The 25,556-nt window shown below is 39.8% G+C and overlaps 1 protein-coding gene across 1 annotated transcript in view; it reads right to left on the bottom strand.

Moving 5' to 3' along the window:
- Positions 1-25,556, bottom strand: part of SHC3 (SHC adaptor protein 3) — a 144,084-nt gene that overhangs the window by 8,434 nt on the left and 110,094 nt on the right. The window contains exons 8-11 of the mRNA XM_012773787.3: positions 20,295-20,445; positions 19,285-19,372; positions 16,339-16,497; positions 11,949-12,244 (exon numbers count right to left, since the gene is read on the bottom strand). Of these exons, the coding sequence (XP_012629241.1) occupies positions 11,949-12,244; positions 16,339-16,497; positions 19,285-19,372; positions 20,295-20,445 (694 nt within the window). The remainder of the gene's footprint in view (positions 1-11,948; positions 12,245-16,338; positions 16,498-19,284; positions 19,373-20,294; positions 20,446-25,556) is intronic.

Raw genomic sequence — 25,556 nt, 5'->3', positions numbered from 1 at the left:
CCAGTCTTGGTTTTGACGGTTGTGGTCTGTTTATGCAGGAGAGTGTCCTCGTTTGTGGTAGAGTCCTTGAGCAAGGTACTCTCCAATGATTGTCCAAAGAAAAAAGTTCTTTGTAGTATACTTTGAGAAAATACTCCAAAAAGTTAACGGGATGGGATTGAAAGGGCCAGCAGGCCTGCCGGGTCCCCATGGGCGGGGAGGGAAGTCACCAGATGCTGCTGCCTGACACTGATGGCATACGGAAGACAAGTTTGATGTAGCCAAAAGCACAGAGACAACCACTAGACAAACTAAAAGCTTGTCATAAAATGAAAAAGTAGCAAAAATGAACTAAAGCTTTAGTTTTCCCTTTGCAGCATCAAGAAAAGATATCTTAAGCTATTAAATCAATAAATAGCAGTGTAGGCACATTCCTTTGGGATAGGGTAATTCTGTGGGCAGTGCTTGCCTGGCAGAAATGAGAATGGGGTAAGGAGGATGGCAAGAGACTAGTATTTTTCTTTAACAGCCTTTCTATTGTATGCTATTTGTTTGTAATTTTTTTTTTTTTTTTTTTTTTTTTGCTGTTACCCTGCTGACAATTTAAAAGGCATGCTGCTGAGACAGGCTTGTGGGTCAAACATTTGACATTCCTCCTGGCACTTCTCAGCCTCCTTGTACTGAGGTTGGGACTCAAGGACCAGGAAGAAGGGGTGACACAAGTGGCCTCCCCAGAGAGCCTATGGAGAGCCAGCAAGTTTCCTCCAGCCCCTCTTCTCTTTTGAGCCCCTGTGTTGATCAGCAGGACCCAGGAGAGGGACACTACCTGGACCCTGAGTCACCCAAGGGCCAGAGGGGCCTGGCGAGCTGCGCGGCACACACGGGCTCGGCGTGAGGACTGAAGCGCTGCTGGGTTAAGCCACTGAGAATTCAGATTTCCTTACTGCAGTACAGCCTAGACTGACTGATACAAAGGGAATTAAACGAATAACAGCAGGGCATTATAAAGTGGCAGGATTTTTTTTCTTACTCTCTGGATATAAGAAAATCTTAGTAAATGTGGGGTGATGGGCTGTTGTCATTGTTTTGCAATCTTATAAACAAAAGCCCCAGTATGTGCTCTCAAATGTGCGATAACCTGAGACCACATTAATCAAGCCCACGGGAAACCCAGGCACGCGTGTAGTGGCTGCTCGTTCAGGTGCAAGCACAGTGTGAGCACCTCACTCTCCTGGTCCATCAAGGCCAAGGGGATGAATCAATGACAAATGACTCAGGAAGCAACTTTAGATATAACAGGGCTGACTAAGTCATTCTGAAAATGTTAAAAAGAAAAGCATTCTGGGCTCCCTCCCTGAGGCTTTTCTGAGAGATCCAGCCACCGGCTCTTTCCAGCTGCTATTTTAGGGTCAGTGTTCTTGACATCTTACCAACAAGGCTCGGAAGCTGCCACAAGCTGCTTCTGAGCCACATTTCTAGTGATCTCAGCACACAGCGGGAAGGCACAAAGGTTGGCATACCCTGGAATAAATTTAGACACAGAACTGCTTTGCATCCTTATTTCTCTGAGTAATCTGCTCTGCCAAGTTTCCCCCTTTATAGTCACGGTCCAACCAATTACCATGAAAATCAGTTGAATAAATATTGAAGAGAATGTGTTCATTGCCTATTTTGGTGTTCTCACAGCAAGGAAGCGATGTTACATTTTTAATTAAGTCTTTCATTTCCATTTTCTTTTTCAGCTAAAGCTGTCCTCCATAGGATCAATTAAACCAAATAATCAGATCCAGCAAAAAGCCCCCTCAAAGAACAGTCATTAGTTGGTATGACTTAACAAATTTTCTCAAAGGTACTACAAATTTCTCCTCCAAAATTAAAATTGTATGGATAACACAGCTTTGGGTATTGGCTTGCCTGGATACCTGGTTTAATCATATTACCACAAATTCACATTCTCCTTATCTGCTACACTATCTTGATACTGGTTTGTTATGTATACTAAATATATTAATAGTAATACACAGCTCTTTTAAAAATCATTCTTTGGTATATGCAGACTAAGTGAACAAAAAAATTTAATCATCTCTGGTCTATAAGATGACATATTTAGCTAGATTTTAATTTGTCATTTTTTTAAATTTCCCAAATTTTGAATTGAAATATTTATATTCTCATAGAATTGCTTGGGTATTTTCTCCGACAGTATATGCAAATGAAAAGAATTTGGGCTGAGTCTACCTAGAAAAACTTGCTGGTGATTCTACAACTGCTAGAAGCGTTTGACCCTCAGCACCCTGTCACCTCTGTGGGCTCTCAGTTCTTAACTTGTAAAAGCCTGGGTTGATCTATGTGTTCATTCATCAAGCGCTTGTTGAACATCACTATGTGCCAGGCACCATTCTAGGTGCTGGGGGCTACTGCACTAAACAAGATTGACACCTCCATGGAAATTATAGCTAACAGAAGGGCGTAGCCAAATAATATGCAAATTAACAACAAATAAATGTTTGTATGTGGTGAGTGCTTTAAGCTAAAAATAAATCAGGATGTAGAAATAGGGAGTATCCAGATGATTCTATTTAAGATTAAATGGTTAAGGAAGGCCTCTCTGATAAGCTTTCTCTCCTGATTTGGAGTAAGCCTAGCTCATTTTTAGAAGTGAAAATAACCATATAATCATGATATCCAAACCAGATGAGTGCATACAAGTAAAGGCAGCAAAGACAATTAAGACTGATTTCATTTATGAACAGAAACTGAAAAACAATCCTAAAGAAAATATGTGATGCCCAAATTCAAGAATGTATTTCACAATTACTATGTCAAGATGAAGCAGAGTTTACCACAGAATCACAACTCCATTTCTCAGGATCAGAAAATCTTGTAATTTTCCATATTAATAGATTTTTTTCTGAAAAATTACATCATTACCTCAAAAGATGCTAAAAAGTTATTTGATAAAGTTCAACACCTATATGTTACAAAAGTAATTATGTAATTAATATATATATGTTCCACAAGAGCAGAGATTTTCTTTTTAAACTGGTTCATAGGCATATCCTAGGTGCAAAAAAATCACTGTCTCGACCGAGTAGGCACTTAATACATATTTGATGAATTAATTAATAAATGAAGGAATGAAGTCCTTTAGGCTGATAAAGATAATCTCCCAAAGGCCAACTGCAAACATCATTCTTTTTTTTTATTGCGAGATTGAAGCAGTAATAAAAAATCTCCTGACCAAAAAAATTCCCAGACCAGATGGATTCACAGACAAATTTTACCAGACCTACAAAGAATAAATGGTACCTATCCTGCAGAAATTATTCCATAACATCAAGAAGGAGGGAATCCTCCCTAACTCATTCTAGGAAGCCAGTATCACCTTGATACCAAAGCCATAAAAGGAAGCAACAAAAAACAAAACTATAAACCAATATCCCTTATGAACATAGATGCAAAAATCCTCAACAAAATACTAGCACACCAAATTCAACAACACATCAAAAGGATAATTCACCATGACCAAGTGGGTTTCATTCCAGGAATTCAAGGATGGTTCAACATATGCAAATTAATAAACATGATTCACCACATGAACAGAAGCAAAAACAAAGACCATATGATTGTTTCAATAGATACAGAAAAAGCGTATAAAATCCAGCACCCTTTCATGATAAAAACCCTCAACAAACTAGGCATGGAAGGAACATACCTCAAAATTATAAAAGCTATATATGACGAACCCCCAACCAACATTATAGTGAATGGGGAAAAGTTGAAGCATTCCCCCTAAGAACTGAAACAAGACAAGGATGCCCACTGTTAACACTTCTATTCAACATATTATTGGAAGTCCTAGCCAGAAAATCAGGGAAGAGAAAGAATAAAAGGGCAAACAGAGCAGGGAAGAGGTGGTCAAAACTATTCCTGTTTGCTGACAATATGATCTTGTATCCAGAAAACTTTAAAGACTCCCCCAAAAGACTTCTAGACTTGATAAATAAATTCAACAGAGTCTCAGGTTATGTACACAAATCAGCAGCATTTCTATATATTAATAACAATCAAGCTGAGAGTCAAATCAAGAACTTAATACCCCATTCACAATAGCTACAAAGAAAATAAAATACCTAGGAATATATTAATTCTTAACCAAGGAGGTAAAAGCTGTCTACAAGGAGAACTATGAAACACTGATGAAAGAAATCACAGATGACACAAACAAATGGAATAACATCCCTTGCTCATGAGTTGGCAGAATCAACATCATTAAAATGTCCATACTGCCATACTATAAAAGTGACCTACAGATTCAATGCAATTCCCATCAAAATACCAATGTCTTTTTTCACAGACCTAGAAAAAATAATCCTAAGCTTTCTTTGGAACCAAAAAAGACCCTGAATAGCCAAAGCAATCTTAAGCAAAAAGAACAAATCTAAAGGCATCACATTACCTGACTTCAAATTATATTACAAGGCTATGGTAACCAAAACTGCATGGTACTGCTATAAAAGTAGGGACATAGACCAATGGAACAGAATAGAGAATCCAGAAATAAAACCCTGTAACTACAACCAACTGATCTTTGACAAAGCAGACAACAACATACACTGGGGAAAGGAAGCCCTATTAAGTAAATAGTGCTGGGAAAATTGGATAGCCACATGCAAAAGAATTAAACAGTACCTCTATCTCTCACAATACACAAAAATTAGTTAAAGATGGATGAAAGATTCAAAAGTAAGGCATGAAACCATAAGAATTCTAGAAGAAAACATAGGGAAAAACTCTTCTACATGTAATGGCCAGCCTAGAATTTTGTATCTTAAAAAACTAGATTTCTTATATGAGGGAGAAATAAGAGTTTTTCAGACAAGCAAACACTGAGGGAATTTGTCAAGACCAGATGGGCCCTGCAAGAAGTACTCAGATCTGCCTTATACATCAACCAGCACAGTAGGAACCCAGCAGTGTAAAATCACCCAAACACTAAAGTTCAGAGCCCATATAAAATAATGGCTCAAAAGGTAAAGCAAAGCAAGAAGGTTCTACCCAACAGGATGAACATAAATGCATCCTACTTATCAATTCTTTCAATAAATGTGAATGGCTTCAATTCCCCACTCAAGAGACACAGAACTGGCTGAATGGATGAAAAATACAAGCCAAGTATCTGCTGTGTCCAGGAAACACATCTAACCTACAGGACTCATTCAGACTCAGGGTAAAGGGATGGAAAAAAATATTCCATGCAAATGAAAATCAAAAGAAAGCAGGTGTTGCCTTTCTTACATCAGACAATATCAACTTCAAATCAAACAAATACGGTCATTTATAATGGTAAAGGGAGCAATCCATCAAGAAGACATAACAATCCTAAATATTTATGCAACCAACACAGGTGTGTCCAGATTCATAAAGCAAACCAGATCTAAACAAAATAATAAACAGCAACATTGTAATTGCTAGGGACTTCAACATCCCACTGACAGAACTAGACAGATCCTCCAAGCAGAAAATAAATAAACAAACACCAGACTTAAACAGGATTCTAAAACAGATGGGCCTAACAGACATTTACAGAACATTCTACCCCCAAATTACTGAATATCCATTCTTTTCATCAGCACAGGGAACATTCTCTAAGATCGATCACATATTAGGCCACAAAACATGTCTCAACAAATGCCAAAAAAATAGAAATTATACCATGTATCTTCTCAGATCATAGTAGAATAAAATTGGAAATCAGCTCCAACAGAAACACTCAATTCTACACAAAATCATGGAAATTAAACAACCTATTGCTGAATGATCATTGGGTCAAGGAGAAAGTTAAGATGGAAATCAAAAGATTCTTCAAACTAAATGACAAAGGGGACATAAGTTATCAAAGTCTGTGGGATTCAGCAAAAGCAGTCCAAAAGGGAAAATTCATAGCCTTAAATTCCTACATCAAAAAGACAGAAAGATCATAAATCAACAATCAAATGAATCATCTTAAGGAACTAGAATTGGAAGAGCAAACCAATCCCAAACCCAGCAGAAGAAAAGAAATAACTAAGCTCAGAGCAGAACTAAATGAAATTTAAAAAAATACAGAAGATAAATGAAACAAAGAGTTGGTTCTTTGAAAAGATAAACAATATTGATAGACCTCTTGCTAGATTAACCAGAAATAGAAAAGAAAGGACCTACATAAGATCAATCAGAAATGAAAAAGGAGATGTTACAACTGATACCACAGAAATACAAAATATCATCTGTGAATACTATAAAAAATCTCTCTGCATATAAAAACATTGAGGAAGTGGACAAATTCTTGGAAATACACAACTTCCCAAGGCTCAATCAGGGCGAAATAGAACTCTTGAACAGACCAATAATGAGCAACAAAATTAAAGCAGCAATAAATGGAATCTTCCAACAAAAAAATTACTGGACCAGACAGTTTCACAGCCGAATTTTATCAGAACTACAAAGAAGAATTGGTACTCACACTGGAGAAATTATTTTATAAAATTGAGAAGGAAGGAATCCTTCCCAGCTCATTCTACGAAGCTAGAATCACCTTGATACCAAAGCCAGGAAAGGACACAACAAAAAAATAAAACTATAGACCAACACCCCTTATGAATAGAGATGCAAAATTCCTAATAAAATCCTAGCAAACTGAATTCAGCAGCACATCAAGAAAATAATCCACCACAACCAAATGGACTTCATCCTAGGGATGGAAGGATGGTAGAACTATGTAAATTCATAAATGTGATTCACCACATAAATAGAAGCAAAAACAAAGACCCTATGATCATATTAATATATGCAGAAAAATCATTCAACAAAATTGAGTACCCTTTATGATAAAAACTCTTAACAAAATAGGCATAAATGGAATCTACCTCAGAATTATGAAAGTCATATACAACAAACCCACAGCCAACATTACACTGAATGGGGAAAAGCTGAAAGCATTCCCATGCAGAACTGGAAAAGACAAGGATGCCCACTGTCACCACTTCTATTCAACATAGTGCTGGAAGTCCTAGCCAGAGCAATCAGGCAACAGAAGGAAATTAAGGGTATCCAAATGGGGAAAGAAGAGCTCAAACTGTCACTCTCTGCTGATGATATGACCTTATATCTAGAAAACCCCAAAGATTCTACCAAGATACTTCTAGAATTGATAAATAAATTCAGCCAAGTCTCAGGCTACAAAGTCAATGTACAAAAATCAGTAGCATCCTGATACACCAACAACAGTCAAGCTGAGAATCAAATCAAAGACTTAATACCTTTTTCAATAGCTACAAAGAAAATAAAATACCTCAGAATTTATTTAACTAAGGAGGTAAAAGATCTCTACAAAGAAAAGTATCAATCATTGAGGAAGGAAATTGAAGATGATGTAAAAAAAATAGAAAAACATATCATGTTCATGGATCAGCAGAATCAACATTGTTAAAATGTCCAGACTACCCAAAGTCATTTACAGATTCAATGCAATCACCATCAAAATACCAATATCATTTTTCACAGATCTAGAAATAATACTTCTATGCTTCATTTGGAACCAGGAAAGAGCCCAAATAGCCAAAGCAACCTTAAGCAAAATGAACAGATCTGGAGGCATCACTTTACCAGACGCTAAGCTATACCATGAGGTTACAGACACCAAAACAGCAAGGTATTGGCACAAAATAGAGACATAGACCAATGGAACAGAAAAGAGAACCCAGAGATGAAACAACCCACATGTTGTCATCTGATCTTTGACAAAGAAGACAGAAATATACACTGGGGAGAAGAATCCCTATTTAATAAAAGGTCCTGAGAAAACTGGATAGCCACACGTAGAAGGCTGACACAGGAGCCATCTCTCTCTCTCACCACTCACAAAAATTAATTCAAGTGGATAACAGACTTAAATCTAAGACATGAAACCATAAGAATTCTAGAAGAAAATGTTGGAAAAACTCTTCTAGATAGCGGCCTAGGCAAAGAATTTATAAAGAAGACCCACAGCAACAACGAAAATAAATAAATGGGACTTGATTACATTAAAAATCTTCTACACGGCGACGGAAACAATCAACAGAGCAAATACACAACTTACAGAATGGTAGAAAATATTCACATGCTATGCATCTGATAAAGGGCTAATAACCAGTATCTACAAAGAACTCAAGGAAATCAGCAAGAAAAAGTCAAACAACCCCATAAAAAAGTGGGCAAAGGCATGAACAGAAGCTTTCCAAAAGAAGATAGACTAATGGCCAAAATAAACATATGAAAACATGCTCAATGTCACTAATCATCAGAGAAATGCAAATCAAAACCACAGTAAGATATCACCTAACCCCAGTGAGAATGGCTTTTATCAAAAAGTCCCAAAACAATAAATGCTGGCATGGATGCAGAGAGAAGAGAACACTTAAACACTGTTGGTGGGACTGCAAACTAGTGCAACCTCTATGGAAAATGGTATAAAGATTCCTCAAAGAACTAAAATATTTGATCCAGCAATGCCACTACTGGGTATTTTCCCAAAGGAAAAAAAGTAATTTTGTTAAAAAGACACTTACACTGGAATGTTTATTGCAGCACAATTCACAATCGCTAAGATGTAGAATCAACCCAAGTGTCCATCAATTCATGAGTGGATTAATAAAATGTGGTATATGTATACCATGGAGTACCACTTAGCCATAAATAAATGAATTAATACCTTTTCCAACAATCTGGATGGAAATGGAGATCATCTTCCTAAGTGAAGTATCGCAATAATGGGAAAACAAACACCACACGTACTCACTATTATAACTAACCAATTGGAACTCATATACACAGATGGAAGTAAAACTCAATGGAAATCATGCAGGTGGGAGGGAGGAGGAGGAGATAGATGAAACCATACCTAACAAGTACAATGTACACTATCTGGGTGATGGGCACACTTATAACTTTGACTCAAGCAGTATAAAAGCAATCCAATTAACCAAAACGTTTGTATCCCCATAATATTCTGAAATTTAAAAAAATAACAACAACAAAAACTTCTGCACAGCAAAGGAAAAAATCAACAGAGTGAATAGCCAACGTAGAGAATAGGAGAAAATATTCACAAACCATACATCCAACAAAGAACACAAACAAATAGGAAAGAGAAAACAACAAACAACCCCATTAAAAAGTAGGCAAAAGACAAGAACAGAAGTTTTTCTAAAGAAGATACAGAAATGGCTTAAAAAATATGAAAAAATGCTCGACATTACTAATCATCAGGGAAATGTAAATTAAAACAGCAAACATCATTTTTAATGGATCAAAATCTCCAAGCATTCCTTTACAGGTTGGCAACAGACAAGGGTGCCCTCTCCTGGCCAGTCTCAAAGGCGTCCCTAGTCAGTGCAGTGAGGTGAGGGCATTGTCTCAGGTTAGGCCTTAGAAGTCAGGAGACAAAACTGTCAATGTTTGCTAGAATCTGCAAAATTTCTAGACACAAGATCACATCATACTCCTTTCCCCCGAGTGATAATTGTTGAGAAAAAGAAACTCAAAGTAATATACCACTTACAACAGGGACTAAAACTAGACACTCTAACAGAAGAACATTCTAGAAAGAGTTTTAAAACTCTATCAAAACATCCTAAAAACTGAATATGTGGAAACTTATGCCATGTTCATAGATGTGATGATCTAAAAAAGACAAGTATCTGTTCGCCCTCAAATTAATCCATATACATTCAATGCAAGTGCTATCAAAATCCCAACATGTGGTTTTAGTGACTTGAAAGACTGATTCTCGAATCAGAATAAAGAAGAATAAATGAGAGTAGCTAAGTCAGCTTAGGAAAAGGAGAATCAAGAGGGAAGACTCACACTACCAGGTGTTAAGACAGTTTCAAAGCTATAAGGATTAAAACAGTGTGGTACTTACAGAAGGCCTAAACAGAGCACTGTAACAGAACTGAGAGGTCAGAACAGACCATGACATAGAAAACTTAGTACGTTCTAGGAGGAAGGAACATCAGCACAGCAGAAGAAAGACCAATAACATGAAATTGGCTCACTACATAAAGATTTTTTAAATGTTGGGTCCCTATCTCATACCATATTCAAAAGTACTTTCAGTTGGAATTAAAACCTAAATGTGAAAAGTAAAACTATAAAGGGAGTAGAAGAAAATATAGAAGATAGTCTATTTGTGGTTTGTGGGTGAGGAAAATTTTAACACTCAAGACCATAAACCACAAAGGGGAAAACTGATGAGTTCAGTCACCCAGAAGTCAAAGAAAGACTTCTATTTGATGAAGAACACCATAAAATCATCAGATGGAAAAGCAAGAGAATATGAATGGACATTCTATTGCTGAAAAGCTCAACAAGAAAGCCCAATAAGAAAGCCAAAAGAAAAACATGGAGAAAAGAGGAGAACATAAAATTTACAGAAGAAACCTGTTAATTTGCTAATAAGGTGCAATCAAAGAATTGCAAATCAAACAATGAGAAATACCTTTTCTCCTTCGTCTTAGAGATTGGCAAAACTAGAGAGACACTATCGAAGAGGAATGAGGGTATCTGGTGGTGTGCTCCTCATAGTCATTGGGAAACGAATGCAAACCCTAGTGAAACAAATGCGTGTATATCCTGTGACCAAAAACTCCACTCTTGGCTTCTGCCCCAGAGACACCTTCCCCAGGTACAGAGAAAAACATGCACGAAGGTTTGTAGCAGCTTAGATGTCCTTCTAAAGACAGCTCAGCAGTGACATGCAGACTACATATGTAACAGAACCACAGGTAGCCCGTGCAGTAATGATCTGAAATACAGGGAGCACCACTGACAGATCCCAAAAACATGTACTGGGGAAAAAAGTAACAAATAAAATGAAATGGGATTTGTGGAACAATATTATGTTTGCAAATTTCTAAAAGTAGCAAACACAAAATATATATTTTCTCAGATGTACATACATCAATTAAAAGAAAACTAAAGCAGGTGGGTTGAAAGGACACACACGACATTCATGGCAGTGGTGCCTTGGCAGAGGGGGAAGAGGAGCTATGCAGACACGATGTCGAGGCCGGGAGCCGAGATGTTCAGGAAGCTCAATCTAGGCACCCGAGGTGACGGATTATCTCAGGTAACACCCCCCACACACAGTTAAATTGTGTTCCAGTCCAGCTGAAGACAAAGGCTTCACCCCAAACTGTCAATCAGAGAAGGCAATGTTCTTAACTACTATTTAATAATTCTAGCCTGCTTTTTCATTTTCACTAGATAAAAGGTTTTAAACAACAATCCTGGGATTCTCTCAGTGGTTAAGTTGATTTAACTGCATTTATTAAATTCAGCAATTCTTGAACTATATACTGGCTAAAGTCAAATCTATTTCTTGACTGGAAGATGAAAAATTGAGCCAAACCCTTAGGATTATTTGGATGCAATTGTATAGCCAACCTCAGCGTCATTAGGCATCGCTTCTTTTAAATGGGAAATGAGAATTCAGGTTCTTAATGGGGGTTTCTTGGTTTATTTACTGCTTCATCACATTTTACAGCCTTCAAATAAAATCCCCAGTGATTCAACTTTCAGAGATATTTGAGATAAACATTAAAAGCCCAGGAGCCTGTATTCCTTGTCCAGTGTGGGTGTGTTTGGAAGAAAAATGTTCTCAGTTTTTGTATTTATTTACTTTAAAGGACATGCGAGTCAAGGCTTTCAGCCTGGGCTGTGGTAAGTTCCCACGTTTTATAGCTCTGAATTTTGGCTGTGGCACCAGCTTTGGCCTGAAGGCATGAGTCCTCTGTCCCTGGGCTCCACTGGAGAACTTGGTGGGCACTTGTGGATAGAGGAGGGAGTGTGGTGGTCACCAGTGCAGTGGCCAAAGTGGAGACTGTTTAAGGTAGGTGTGTGCTCATTGGCAGGTTCCAACTGCATGCCCACCCCCATGTGCTCACCGTGCCTTCGGGGTCCACAAGCAGCAGGTGCTTGGCCTGCCCATTGTGCATGCCCGTGAGGACAAAGGAACCCGGGTTGGTGGTGCTCTTCCTGACCAGGAAGTCTCCATCGTTCTCCAACAACCCCTCTGCCTCCTTTCTGCTCATCTCTCCTTGGTACCAAGGCTTGGTGTTCAGTTCCTCCAGCATCTGGGCATCCGGCGCTCTGGGTGACACAGGGCTGATGCACTCCACAGATGCTGCTTTGCTCAGCATGGGCCCCAAGGACTGGTTCTTGAGAGCATCTTCAAAAGGTTCTGTTGTCAACGACATGTACCGGGAACAAGTCAATCCCAAGAAGAGCGAAGGATGAAAAACACAATGTGAGAGATGGAAATGCAAAGGTAACTCCTCTCAAAGGCAGAAAAAACACTGGAGAAAAATAACTGTCTGGTAGCATAACAAGAATCATCATAACAAGCAATTAAAAGTACAGCCCAAATTTTGGCATAACTTTCTGATGAGTCTGTCTTCCTAAGACAGCTGGGAGTTGTGCCTTGTGCCAAGGATTCAAGAACACCCTTTGTCTAGCTAGCTGGAATGGCTTCATTTTTGCATGCTGCAAGAGGCTGTGCATATTACACACCATCTACTTTCTCTGGAATATCAGCCAGCCTCTTTAACAAACTCTAAATAAAATCCTGCCAATACCAAAAGAAAACACAATCCACAAAGCATTGATTTCAAGCAAAACTTAAGCCCAACTCGCTAAAGGTTTATTTCAAAATCTTTGCATCAGGCAAACCTTTAAAAAGAGAAGAAAATGGACATGTATTGGGTGCTTCCTGTGTGACTTGCTCCAGACTGGGAGCTTTGCCTCTCTTTGACCTTCACTTGTTTCCCTGTGGAGAGAGGCTCTTAGTGAGTGCCGGAGACTGCGCTTGGCTTCACCGTCTTCAGAGCACACTTCTCAGCGCGGGGCATGTGTGAACGGCCAGATCGCTGCTCTAACAGCAACAAACACTAGCAGCAGAAGAAGTAGCCAGGCACATCTAATTAAATCTCAGTGTTTGATTTTCAAATAAGGTAGTATGTGCAAAAGTACTCTGAATAATGCACACAGTGCTATACAAGTGAAAGGCCTTGTGATGATTATTTTGGACCACACTGTCTACCCAGTACAATGCAAGCAGCACAAGAACAGGAACAGTTCTTTTCTGAGTACAGTTACATCCCCAGAGCCACACATTGCTCCATGAACTCAGTTCATATTCTCTAAATAGTCAACAAATGCTGTAAATTAAGCCCACTTTGTTAAATGTTAGTAGAGGATGGACAAAAGTCAGGTGAATAAATAAAAACACAGTTTGGTCTTTTTGACACTTGTTAAAGCTTTGACAGATGTGGAGATAAAAAGAGACTAAAAGTTTTAGCAAAAATTTTGTTTGTGGATTTTCTCTTTTTATCCTGCTTTTTTCCTGATAACCTGGAGTAGCTGAAAATCTGTATTATTCTGTTTCTGCACTATTACCACCTTTGCTATCATTAACATCATCAGCATCATTCCCATTATCCCCACATTCATTTTATTGGCACCACCACCACCACCACCACCACTACCACCATCACCATCACCATCATGAACACCACCACCACCATCACCATCACCATCATGAACACTACCACCACCATCACCATCACCATCACCATCATGAACACCACCACCACCATCACCATCATCATCATGAACACCACCACCACCATCACCATCATCATCATGAACACCACCACCACCATCACCATCACCATCATGAACACCACCATCACCATCATGAACACCACCACCACTATCACCATCATCATCATGAACACCACCATCACCATCACCATCACCATCACCACCACCATCACCATCACCACCACCATCACCATCATCATCACCACCATCACCATCACCATCATCACTATCACCATCACCACCATCACCATCATCATCACCACCATTATCAACACCAGCATCATTACCACCACCATGACTATCATTATCACTATCAACATCACCATTATCATCATTATCAACACCACCACCATCATCATCATTACCACCACCATGACTATCATCATCATCATCATCATCATCACCACCACTACTATCACCATCATCATCACCACCACCATCACCATCAACGCCACCATTATCATCATCATCACCACCACCACCATCACCATCAACGCCACCATCATCATTATCAACACCACCACCATCATCATCATTACCACCACCACCACCATCACCATCAACGCCACCATTATCATCATTATCAACACCACCACCATCCATCATCTTCATTACCACCATCATCACCATCAATGCCACCATTATCATCATAATCAACACTACCACCATCATCATCATTACCACCACCATCACCATCAACAACACCATAATCATCACCATCACCACTATCACCATCAACACTACCATCATCATCGGTACCACCACCATCACCATCATCATCACCATCAACACCACCATCACCATTACCGCCACCATCACCATCATGAACACCACCATCATTCATCACCATCATCATCATCATCACCATGAACACCATCACAGCATCACCACTACCATCACCATCATCATATCACCATCACCACTACTATCATCACTACCATCATTATCATCACCACAAGCACCACCAATCACCATTGCCTCCATTAGCAGTCATTATTTAGCTCTAGTAGCTTAAGATAAAGAACATCCAGTGCTTGCTTTATTCATTTTCATACTTTTCAATAGATACCATCCTATCCAAAGCCCCTTTTAGTTTCTGTCTCCCCTTCTCTGGTTTTGGGAGCAGGGGTAGAAATTAATTGATAGGAAAAGGTGGTTCTGGTTCTGATTTTTCCCATCTCAAACCCCAGCCTAATATAACTCTCCTCAGGCTCTAGGGCCAGAAGTCATTGGTAAACTGACTAAATTAAGCAGTAAAAATGGTCTACCATCAACACCGCTGCTAAACTGCAGGTGGGGGGCACTGCAAAGCCCAGAGCAGGGGCCGGGAGAGCACCACCTGGCTATGCATCTTGGGAAGCAGCTTCACGCTTCTTGGTTCCACATTTATCTAAATGAAGGGACTGGCGGGAATGGATTAGGCTGCCTCAAAGCACCAGCACGCTACAGTCTGGCTCAGGTGACACTCATAAGTAAAAATGGGAGTCCAGTGTGTCTCGGAAGCCAAAGCAGCTGAAGAGGAACAGAGTGTCGTGGCATGATGCTGCCTGATCATGAAAGCACTAACCCTGTCCTCACACAGAATACCACAAATAGAAGGTACTGGACCAGCAAGCCTACCTTTTACAAGTGGTAAAGTTACTTAGCCTCCAAGGTCTCCATTTCCTGCTTTGTAAGACATGAATAATAACAGCAATCATAATATCTAGCTGCAGGGTCATTGCAGAAATCAAATACAAGAGTAGGTGCCTGGCGCATGGTAGAAACTCATTCTGTGCTAGTCTCCCTTCCCTCCCTCTTCAGCCTATAAAATTCTCAAGGAATTTGAAAGGGAAATTTTAGCATATAAAGCTCTTTGTTAGCTTGGGAAGCTCTTTCAAAATTATTTAAATTGTTGTTAAAGAATTTGCAATTTCTACTTTCATTAATCAGTTTGTGCATGATTTACTTTTCCCAGTCTACATGAAAACAGAAGGTCCATGGTACAATCCACTATATCACACTATCTACAATATTCCCGTCACTCCCCTTCACCTGTTTTATTTTCCATCACTCAGGAGCACCTATCACTACCTGGTCAAGCATAGCTAGTTTTTACTTAAGTTCCGCGAGAGTAGAGACTTTGTCTGCTCTGTTTTCCTGTGTATCTCCAGCAAGTAGAGTAGTAGTTGACAAATGGCTAAGTGCTCAATAAATGTTTGGAGAGGGATGGGGGGCAGAGAGTACTCACGAGAGAGAGAGAAGTGTTGCCATTTCTTGCTTATGTGTTGGTCTGCTTAACAGACTAAGAGCTCTATGACAACACAGGCCATCCCATTTCATTTCTGCATCCTTAGCAACCAGTACAGTAGTTGGCATGCAATAGCCAATTTATATTTTAATGAATAAATAAATAAACACATCTATTTATGTATATTGTTTGTCTCAATATATTTGCAGATCTTTGGGAGGAAAGGCAATTCCAAAAAGAGGGGGAAATTGCTTTGCCGCTTGACTGCAGAGAAGGCTGTAATCCCGAAGCCTGAAACAAGTCCAGCCGTCACCCAGAAAAGTGTAGCTAACCGTCGCTAATCAGATCCTGCTGGAAGAAAATTCAGTAATTGCCCAGACTTCACATAAAAGGCAGTATGAAGGGCAATCTCAAAATAGAAAGTAGAGACCAACGGAACCCACTCATGTCAAAGAGGTCTTTTCTCGGGCTGCTCTCGGCACTGCTGCCCACAGCCGGCCAGGCCTGGGACGGCATCTGCTGGGTGTTGATGTAGGTGGGTACCTGTCCCGTGGGGGCCACGTGCTGTCTCCCTTCTGACGTGCTGTAGATGTCCAAGGACCCTGCAACAAGAAAATGGGCCCTTTTTTCTCTTATTATGGTGACACTATTCATGCCTCTGCAGTGACTCCACCCTGCACTTCTTAAGTTCCGTAAGCCTACCAACAAGAAAACTAATCTCGTTTAAATTCTCCTCTTGCGAGCCTGTCGCCACTGTGACCTGGCTGGGATGCTGTCCAGCCTCTCATGTCAACATGGGATCTGCCAGCCAGCATCAAGGTGGACAGTGTGCTGGTGCCACCGTGACGGCCTCACCAAAGACCCTGGGCCCGGCTACCCAGCGTCACGGGAGCTGAGCAGGCCGCACCTGCCGCGCCTCTCCTCCGCTCCCTTACAAACACTCCAAAATCAAATAACTGAGTAGAACCACAGCCTGACTTTAATTTCTCATATTTTTTTTAAGTGTAAGAGAGTAAACTTTAGAAATTACTCCATTTGAGCAATACAGTCCAGTCTCTGTGTTTAGAGAGACACCTTCTAAGGAAAAGAGACTCCCCTCTTACAAAACAGCCACAGCTGCTGACCTGGCTCTACGGAGGGCACATGCTGCTGCCTTGATGGCACTTCCCAGCTGGCCAGTAGGGGTGCTGAGGCTGGGCCCAGGGCTGTTCTGTCACCTGGAGGTGGTGTGAAAGGTGTTACCCAAGAATACCTGCCCAGATCAGAGTCCTTCTGCGTGTGCTCTGTCTCCAATCCACTTACATAAACATAGTCACAAGAATGCCCTGTGGCGTTCACAGTTCTGGAAAGAGGGTGTCTCTCATGCCCTATGGGCGGGCGTGTGTGAAAGCCAGCTCAATCCAGCTGGCAGGAGTCGGTTTTGGGCTTTTTAAAAAGCTTACCCAAAAGCCCATTGCTGGAGGTTTGCCAGCACGCCACTGTCCCCAGCCTGCATGCGTGAGAATGAAGTGTCACACTGACATTCCTCCCCTGGGGAGCAGCACCTGCAGACTCATGAACGGGATTTCGCTGCTTAAGAGGTGGCACCCGAATTGCAGGCCCTTGCTTAGTGATGACTTTTTGCAGTTTGCATGTTTGTATACATTGCAAACAATTCAGGCTTTAGAAAAGAGTCTCACAAACAAGCTTTAAAAGGGAGAAGGTCAAATAGCCTTTCTGATAGCCCTTTCCAACTGTTGATGACACCGTGGGGCACCTACAGTTCAAGTGTATTTAGGGGAACAGCTACCAGCAAATTAATAAGTGACATTCTTGTTTGTTCTATGGGAAAATATATTCGCTGTTTCCAAATAAGGTTTGAAATTTATTGAGAGTCCTGAGTCTCAAAGCCCAGGCTAGGAACTTGTACAAGGCTCATTTTTGCCCTGATGAGTCTCCTACATCATCTGTTCTCCATCTGTACGGAATAACTTGAATATACCAAACAAATCTATTTAAAAATAAATCTAATATATTTTATACTAAAGTAAATATCTAATGGAGATATAGTGTCTCCATTAGTCTTTAGCAGTTATTATATGCCTATGCACACACATGTTGCACAAATACATTTTAAATGTATATAGAACAAAGATGAATAGTCCACAGTGAAAAGGTGAAACTGGCAAAATCATGGCTTGGACTTGCTGTTCCCATCCTATTCTGAGGCAGAGCCATGTGGTGGCTTCTGCCAGACCTTGTGTTTTATTGGCCAGGCCAGCAATGTGGGTCTTCTTTCATCTGGGGCAGGTGACACATGAAATTCTTTCACACCAGGGAAATTTTTAAAGTTTATTGTCACTTGCTCCCTGAGACAAATGGCTATAACAAAGGAATAAGCCTTAATGTTAAACCAATAAATAGCTTAATTTATATACGCAGAAGCATCAGTTGAATCCATGTCCTTCAGACTCCGTGGGCTTGGTATCCAGGGCCCCAAGCTATTGATAGAGTGGTAAAAATTTTTAAGAGGGGAAAATTTTAAAATTAAAAGAAATCTTTAAAAGGTAGCTAGACATGTAGATATGTAGAGATGTGAATATATTCATACATATACGTAAGTATAGAATTAACTATGTAAAGAATACAGACTTGTGAGCAGTTAGCAGTGAGTACTTAGTCATACCTAAATTATTATATTAGTAGTTACATCTAAATAGATCTAAGTTGTTTATTTTTATATATCTACATTATAAATAGTTATATCTAATTAGATAGTATATCTAAATTATTTTTAATGTGTGATGTAGGAAATGTTATTATGTTTGATAAGAAGTAGAAATGTCCTTTAAAAGTACCCAGGACCTTCCCTGGTGTGGTCTCTGCCGTCAACCCCATCCTGGGCAGGTGTCTTCATGCTCCTCCTGAAGCTGACCCTGTGTCGGGGCAGGTGGGAGGGAGTGCGACAAGGAAGGAAAGGCAGCAAGCTGGGGCCCGAGCTTGCTGGGGCACTTGAGACACTGTGGGGCACACTTCCGAGCTGCCACCAGCTGCTGTCTGAAACTGGTGAAGGTGCACCTGGGATAGCCACTCCTCAGCAGCCCTGGGCAAGAGCTCTCACAGCACGGAAGCCTGGAGGTGGCAGTCCCCAGGGTGCATGAGACAGCAGGTGCAGGCGGGGTATGAGCTCGTCCTGGCGCTGCAGGAGGCACTATCTGATTGTGCCTGTGGATGTCAGTGACAGTGTTGTTTCTATGTCTGTGATCTCGTCTGGAATCTGCAGCACCACCCACAGCAAATGCTTTCAGGGGGTCGCTCTGCCACTCCACAGGAAATGGATGACCCACTGGCAAGCCCGTTACCTTTTAAAAGTACTTTTTGTTTCCTCACCCACCGCACTTGCCTCTCACCTTGCCTGACAGGTGTTTGCTGCCAATCTTCGCCAAACGTGTCTCCTAAGTGTCTTCCCTGGTAATAAGTTTGCTCTTTTCCTGCAAACTATAGACACATGCAAATACACAAAAAGAAAGAATTATACTCTTTTCATCTCTAGAAGCCATAGGACAGTAGGCAGGACCCGAAGGGCAACTGCCTCCTTTGCTACGCCCAACTTTCCCTCGTGCCTTGCAGCTGGCATTTAGATTCAGGAAATAAGTTTGTGTGGGTGTGAGGAGAAGGCTGCATCTCCGTCAAAACTACACACGGCCCCTCTTGTTTTCGCTCTCCCCACCGCCCTCCGCAGTGTGACAGTGAATCAAGCTCTTCCATATGCACGCCTTAAAATACATTTCCGTTAGAGAGTGTCTGCGTGTCAGAACATGCTGCCAACTTAACACACACGCCTGGAATCATCCACACGCAGGCATGGCCACTCTGAACCAGGAAACTTCCTCCGAAACCAGGAAACTCCCTCTCCGTGTCAGATCTTTGAGCTCAATGTTATTTTGCCATTTTTATTGGTGTCATTATCATTCATATAAGATAGGTGACGTTAAAAATTTCCTATAACAAAATAGAGATATCATAACTCTAGAAAGCCTTACTAGAATTTTGAGTTGGAAGAACAATTAGGAGAACAAATAAAATAGAAAAACACATAAAATTCTCATCATTTTAAGGGCCTATATCTACTTTCTTTTCAGAGAACCTAAAGCACTCCAGGCCTTTTTCAAAGTTTTGAGTTCTCTCTTCTCCTCACTAAGATCAAAGCGTGACAGGGTTCATGAGGGTGGCAGGACACACCCCGACTCAGACCTCAGGGATCACAAGGCATTTGGCTACTGTGCTGTGATGCTTTGTGAGAGTTTATGAGTTACTGTGTCAAAAACTGAACAGAACATTGTCCTGAAATAAAATTGAAGAAAATAAAAGGAAATAAAGTTAAGTTAGCCACCATTTAAGGAAAAAGTACACCACTTACCTGGGCCGTGTCAGGAGCATGGGGTTTGGTTTTCAGCCGAGCATCAAGAAACCCCCCTGGAGGAGGCATCGTGCTTGGAACGCTGTTGTAGTAGGGGCGGTCTGCACCCTCCCCCTCCTCTTCCACCCATGGCTCATCCAGGCTCTGCATTCTATTAAAAGAGAATTTTCAAAGGTTTTAGCCAAAAGTTGAGCTTGCAGTCAAACCCAACAAATCTAATGTCAGTACTTGCTACTAAGAAAAAAGAGTTTAGTCAGTACCCCTGCAAACATCCAGGTCTTATGCATATATGAAAAACAGGTCAGTCATTTCAGCAGACATCCATGCCTTATTCAGAGTCCCACACACTGGGAAATTGCAGTCATGTTTGAAAGAGCTTCTTTCTTTAAGTACATTTTAATTAGTAAAGAAATTATGTCTAAGGATAGCCAGATCCTCAAGGCATGGGCAAACATTTCAGTGTCATCAAATTTACCCAAAACAGAGTCAACTAAAAAATGGATATGTAGTGACATCAGGGGAAATGCCAGAGTAAGGACATCTGAAAATTCTCTCTTCCATAGAAGCAACAAGAAAACTGGCCCAGAAAAATCCCAAAAAACACTTTTGTCAGAATCAACTTTTTCAGAATTCAAAATTAAGCAGAAGCTTACAACTCAGGGAGAATTTTTTTTAAAAACAAACAAACAGTATAGTATGGTATGGTATGGTATGGTATGGTATAGTATAGTATAGTATAGTATAGTATAGTATAGTATCATATAGTGGCATTTTAAATTGCCCAGTTTTCATCTCTGATAGCCTTGAAAACCAACAGCCCACGATCACAGTGAAAACCAGCAGCCTGGCGGCCACAGAAGGGACAGAGCAGCACCGAGGCTCTGCCCAGTCCCAGAGAACTATCCTGAGTGACGTGTCTGGTGGTTCCTTGGAAGGCCCAACTCTCAAGGCTGTCTTTACTTGACCTGACCTGATTGGAGCTTGCCCAGGGCAAAATGTCTCTTCCCCAGGAGCCATTTGTCAAAAACAACTAGAGACAAGTGTTTAACATTGAGGTTCACTGAGGCAGTGGATAACATTTAGGTCAAATAAAAAATATTTGGGTTAATCAAAAAGCTTAAAAGGAAAACCTGGGAAATGAGATATCCATAGGACTTTTAATAAGCTCTGACATGTTTCTGGGAATCTAGAAGGATTCTAGATTGTTCATGCCCAGCACTGTGTGCCTGTTTAGCACAGATGTGAGAGGGCCCTACACTCTCACTTCTCACTGACCTTGAAGCTCTGCCCAAGCAGAAAGTGAAGACTAGGGCAGAGTTGGCAACTGCCTGCCTGAGTGTTGAAGAAGTGCCCCCTGTAACACACACAGAATCCCTCAGAAAAGACCAGGAGACTTCTTAGTTCCAGGCATTTAAGGACATATCTCTCCAATTATTAACTGACCAGTAAGCAAACCCAGCAGAGCCATCAGTGGAAGCATATGACTAAAAATACAGGCTTTACAGAATTAGTTTAGAAAACCACTAAAACAAACATCCAAAACAAACAGGAGCAGCAACAAATCCTGAGGAAGGGAGAAATCTGATTTCCAAAGTTGCCACATCACATTACATTATTTTACATCACATTACATTATTTAAAATTTCCAGTACAACAAAAAAATATGAGACATGCAAAGAAATAAGAAAGTATGGCTCATACTCAGGAAATAAGCAATTAATACAAATTGACCCTGAGAAACTCAGACTTTAGACTAAGTAAACAAAGACTCTAAATTAACCCCTTTAAATATGTTCAAAAAACTAAAGGAAGCCATGCATAAAAACTAGACAGGGGAATGGTGCCTCACCAAACAGGGAAGGAATATCAATATGGATACAGAAATAATAATAAATCAAACAAATTATGGAGTTGAAAATTCTAATAACTGAAATAAAAAATTCATTTGAGATGCTTAACAGCTTAACAGCAGGTTTGAGCAGACAGAAGAAAGAATGATAGGTCAATTTAGCTTATTCAGTCTGAGGAACAGAAAAGAAAAGAGTTAAGAAAATTGAAAAGAGCCCCAGAGACCTATATGGCACCATTAAACATACCAACATATACAAAATGTCGTGTCCTGGGGAGAGGAAAAACTGAAAAGGACAGGGGGAATAAAAAGAAAAAACATTTGAAGAAAAAAAATGGCTGAAAACTTCCCAAATTTGATTTTTAAAAATTGATCTGTTCATCTAACAAGCTCAAAAAACCTCAAATTGTGATAAACTCAAAGAGATTCACACATTGTAATCAAATTGTTTAAAACCAAAGAGAAAAAAAGTCTTGAATGCAGCAAGAGAGAAGCTACTCACCATGTACACGGGCTCCTCAATAATATTAACAGCTGATCTCTTACCAGAAGCAATGGAAGCCAGAGGCATGGAATGACATAGTCCAAGTGCTGAGGTAAAGACTGTCTACCAAGAACTCTATAGCCAATAAAACTATCCTTTAAAAATGAAGTTAAGAGAAAGTTAAGATATTTTCAAATAAATAGAAATGAAGGAAATTCAGTGCTAAAAAATCTGCCCTATAAGAAATATTAAAAGTACTTTAGGCTGAAATGAAAGGGAACTAAATAGTAATTCATATCAACTTGAAAAAATAGAGAATAATGATAGAGTTAACAACATAGAGAAATATATAAGATAGTATAAATGTAGTTTTTGCCTATAGCTTTTTTATTTCACCCCTCTAATTTAAAAGACAACTAAATAAAGCAATAATTACAAATCTGTGTAGGAGATTACAAATCTGTCTGTATAATGTATAAAGATGTAATGTGCATGGCCATAGCAGCACAGAGGAGAATGGAAGGAGGAAGCCACATGGGAGCAAAGCTTTTGTATATTATTGAAGTTAAGTTGGTCTTAACTAATTCGTTATAAATTAAAAGGAGAATTGTAAACCTCAGGGCAACCACTAAGAAAATTACTTTTAAAAATACTAAAATAAACAACAAGAAACTAAATGGTGCACTTGAAAAATATTTTTTTAATATCAAAGGAGGTCTTAGGTTGGTGCAAAAATGGATATGAAGACAATATGGCTGCAGCATCTGTCATCCCATTGATAAGCAGGGTTGATTCAGCTGATCTGGCTAGCTAGGCAGGTGTCCCCTTCCTCTCTCACTACTCCATATGCTTCCTTTCCAAAGCTGCAAGCTCGAGCTCAGTGAAAGAGGACAACTGGCCCCTATAGGCTGATGCAAAAGTAATTGCAGTTTCAGACCACGAACTTTATTTTTTTATTTTATTTTTTCAGCATATTATGAGGGTGCAAATGTTTAGGGTATGTATGTTGCCATGCTCCCCTACCACCCTCAAGTCAGAGCTTCAAGTGTGTCCATCCCCCAGATGGTGCACATCACATTCATTATGTATGTATATACCCATCTCCTCCTCCCCCGTCCCACCTGCCCAACACCAATAAATGTTACTCCTATATGTCCACTTAGGTGTTGATCAGTTAATACCAATTTGCTGGTGAGTACATGTGGTGCTTGTTTTTCCATTCTTGGGATACTTCACTGAGTAGAATGGGTTCCAGCTCTATCCAGGCAAATACAAGAGGTGCTATATCACCACTGTTTCTTATAACTGAGTAGTACTCCATGGTATACATATACCACATTTTATTAATCCATTCATGTATTGATGGGCAACGGTTGTTTCCACAGTATTGCTATAAACATTCGAGTGCAGACCATGAATTTTAAATCATTGTAAATAGGCTCAAACACATCTTTATTAATCAAAGTAGGAACCATTACAATCAACACATTTTTGCCAATGAGAAATAAGTTTGTTTATTCCTGTGGAATAAAAATTCATGCTTCAGGATTCAAGCAAACTCTTGGAAAGCGTTTTCTGCATCCTAGTTGTGGAAGCGGTTTCCCTGAAAAAAGTTGTTGAGATGCTTAAAGAAGTGGTAGCCAGTTGGCAAGAGGTCAGGTGAATATGGAGGATGAGGCAAAACTTTGTAGGCCAATTCGTTCGAATTTTACAGTGACGGTTGTGCAACATGCGGCCAAGCATGGAGAAGAATTGGGCCTTTTCCGTTGACCAATGCCGGCTGCAGGAGTTGCAGTTTTCAGTGCATCTCATCCATTTGCCAGGATTCAGAAAGCTGTAGTGATCAGACCAGCAGCAGACAACCAAACAGTGACCATGACCTTTCTTTGGTGCAAGTTTGGCCTTAGGAAGTGTTCTGGAGTCTCCATATTCACTTACAATGATTTAAAATCTTCTTGGTCCAGCCACTGAGCTGGTCATCACTGGTCGTCATATACAACCACTTTTTGTCGCACATCACAATCTGACCGAGAAATAGTTTGTTGTTTTGCATACAAGCAGAAAAGACCACACGTCAAAATGATGATTATTTTTCCATTAGTTCATGAGGCACCCACTTATTGAGCTTTTTCATCTTTCTGATTTACTTCAAATGCCAAACAACTGTAGAATGGTCAATGTTGATTCTTCAGCAACTTCTCATGTAGTTGTAAGAGGATCAGCTCTAACGATTGCTCTCACTTGGTCGTTGTCAACTTCCAATGCCAGCCACTGCGCTCCTCATCTTCAAGGCTCTCATCTCCTTTGCAAAAATTCTTGAATCACGACTGCCCTGTACGTTCATTAGAAGTTCCTGGGCCAGATGTGTTGTTGATGTTGTGAGTTGTCTCTGCTGCTTTATGACCCATTTTGAACTCAACTAAGAAAATCGCTCAAATTTGCTTTTTGTCTAACATCATTTCCATAGTGTAAAATAATGTCAAATAAACAGCAAGTAATAAGTCATTAGCAAAAAAACATAAAGTGAGAAATGTGCATTAAAATGATGTATAACATAACTACATTTATTTAAGAATATATTCCAATATCAAACAGCAAATAACAATGCTAAAACCACAATTACTTTTGCACTAACCTAATAGTAATGAAGGAATAGCAAAATGGCAGGGAAAAATCCTAACTAAAAATAATTGCATTAAATGTAAATGCATTAAACATTCCAACCAAAAGGCAGAGATTGGCAGAATGAATTAAAGAAGGATCTAACTACATGCTTCCTATAAGAGACACACTTTAGATTTAAAGACATAAATATATTAAAAGTATGTAAAAAGATACTTCATGCAAACAGTAACACAAGAGAGCTGGATTAGCTATACAAATATTAGACAAAATAGACTTGATGACAAAATTTTTACTAAAGATGAAA

The sequence above is a fragment of the Microcebus murinus genome, chromosome 12, assembly GCF_040939455.1.
Source record: "Microcebus murinus isolate Inina chromosome 12, M.murinus_Inina_mat1.0, whole genome shotgun sequence".
In the NCBI taxonomy this organism is placed as follows: Eukaryota; Metazoa; Chordata; class Mammalia; order Primates; family Cheirogaleidae; genus Microcebus; species Microcebus murinus.
The sequence above is the reverse complement of the archived record's forward strand: the minus strand, read 5'-3'. Positions and strand labels throughout refer to the sequence as shown.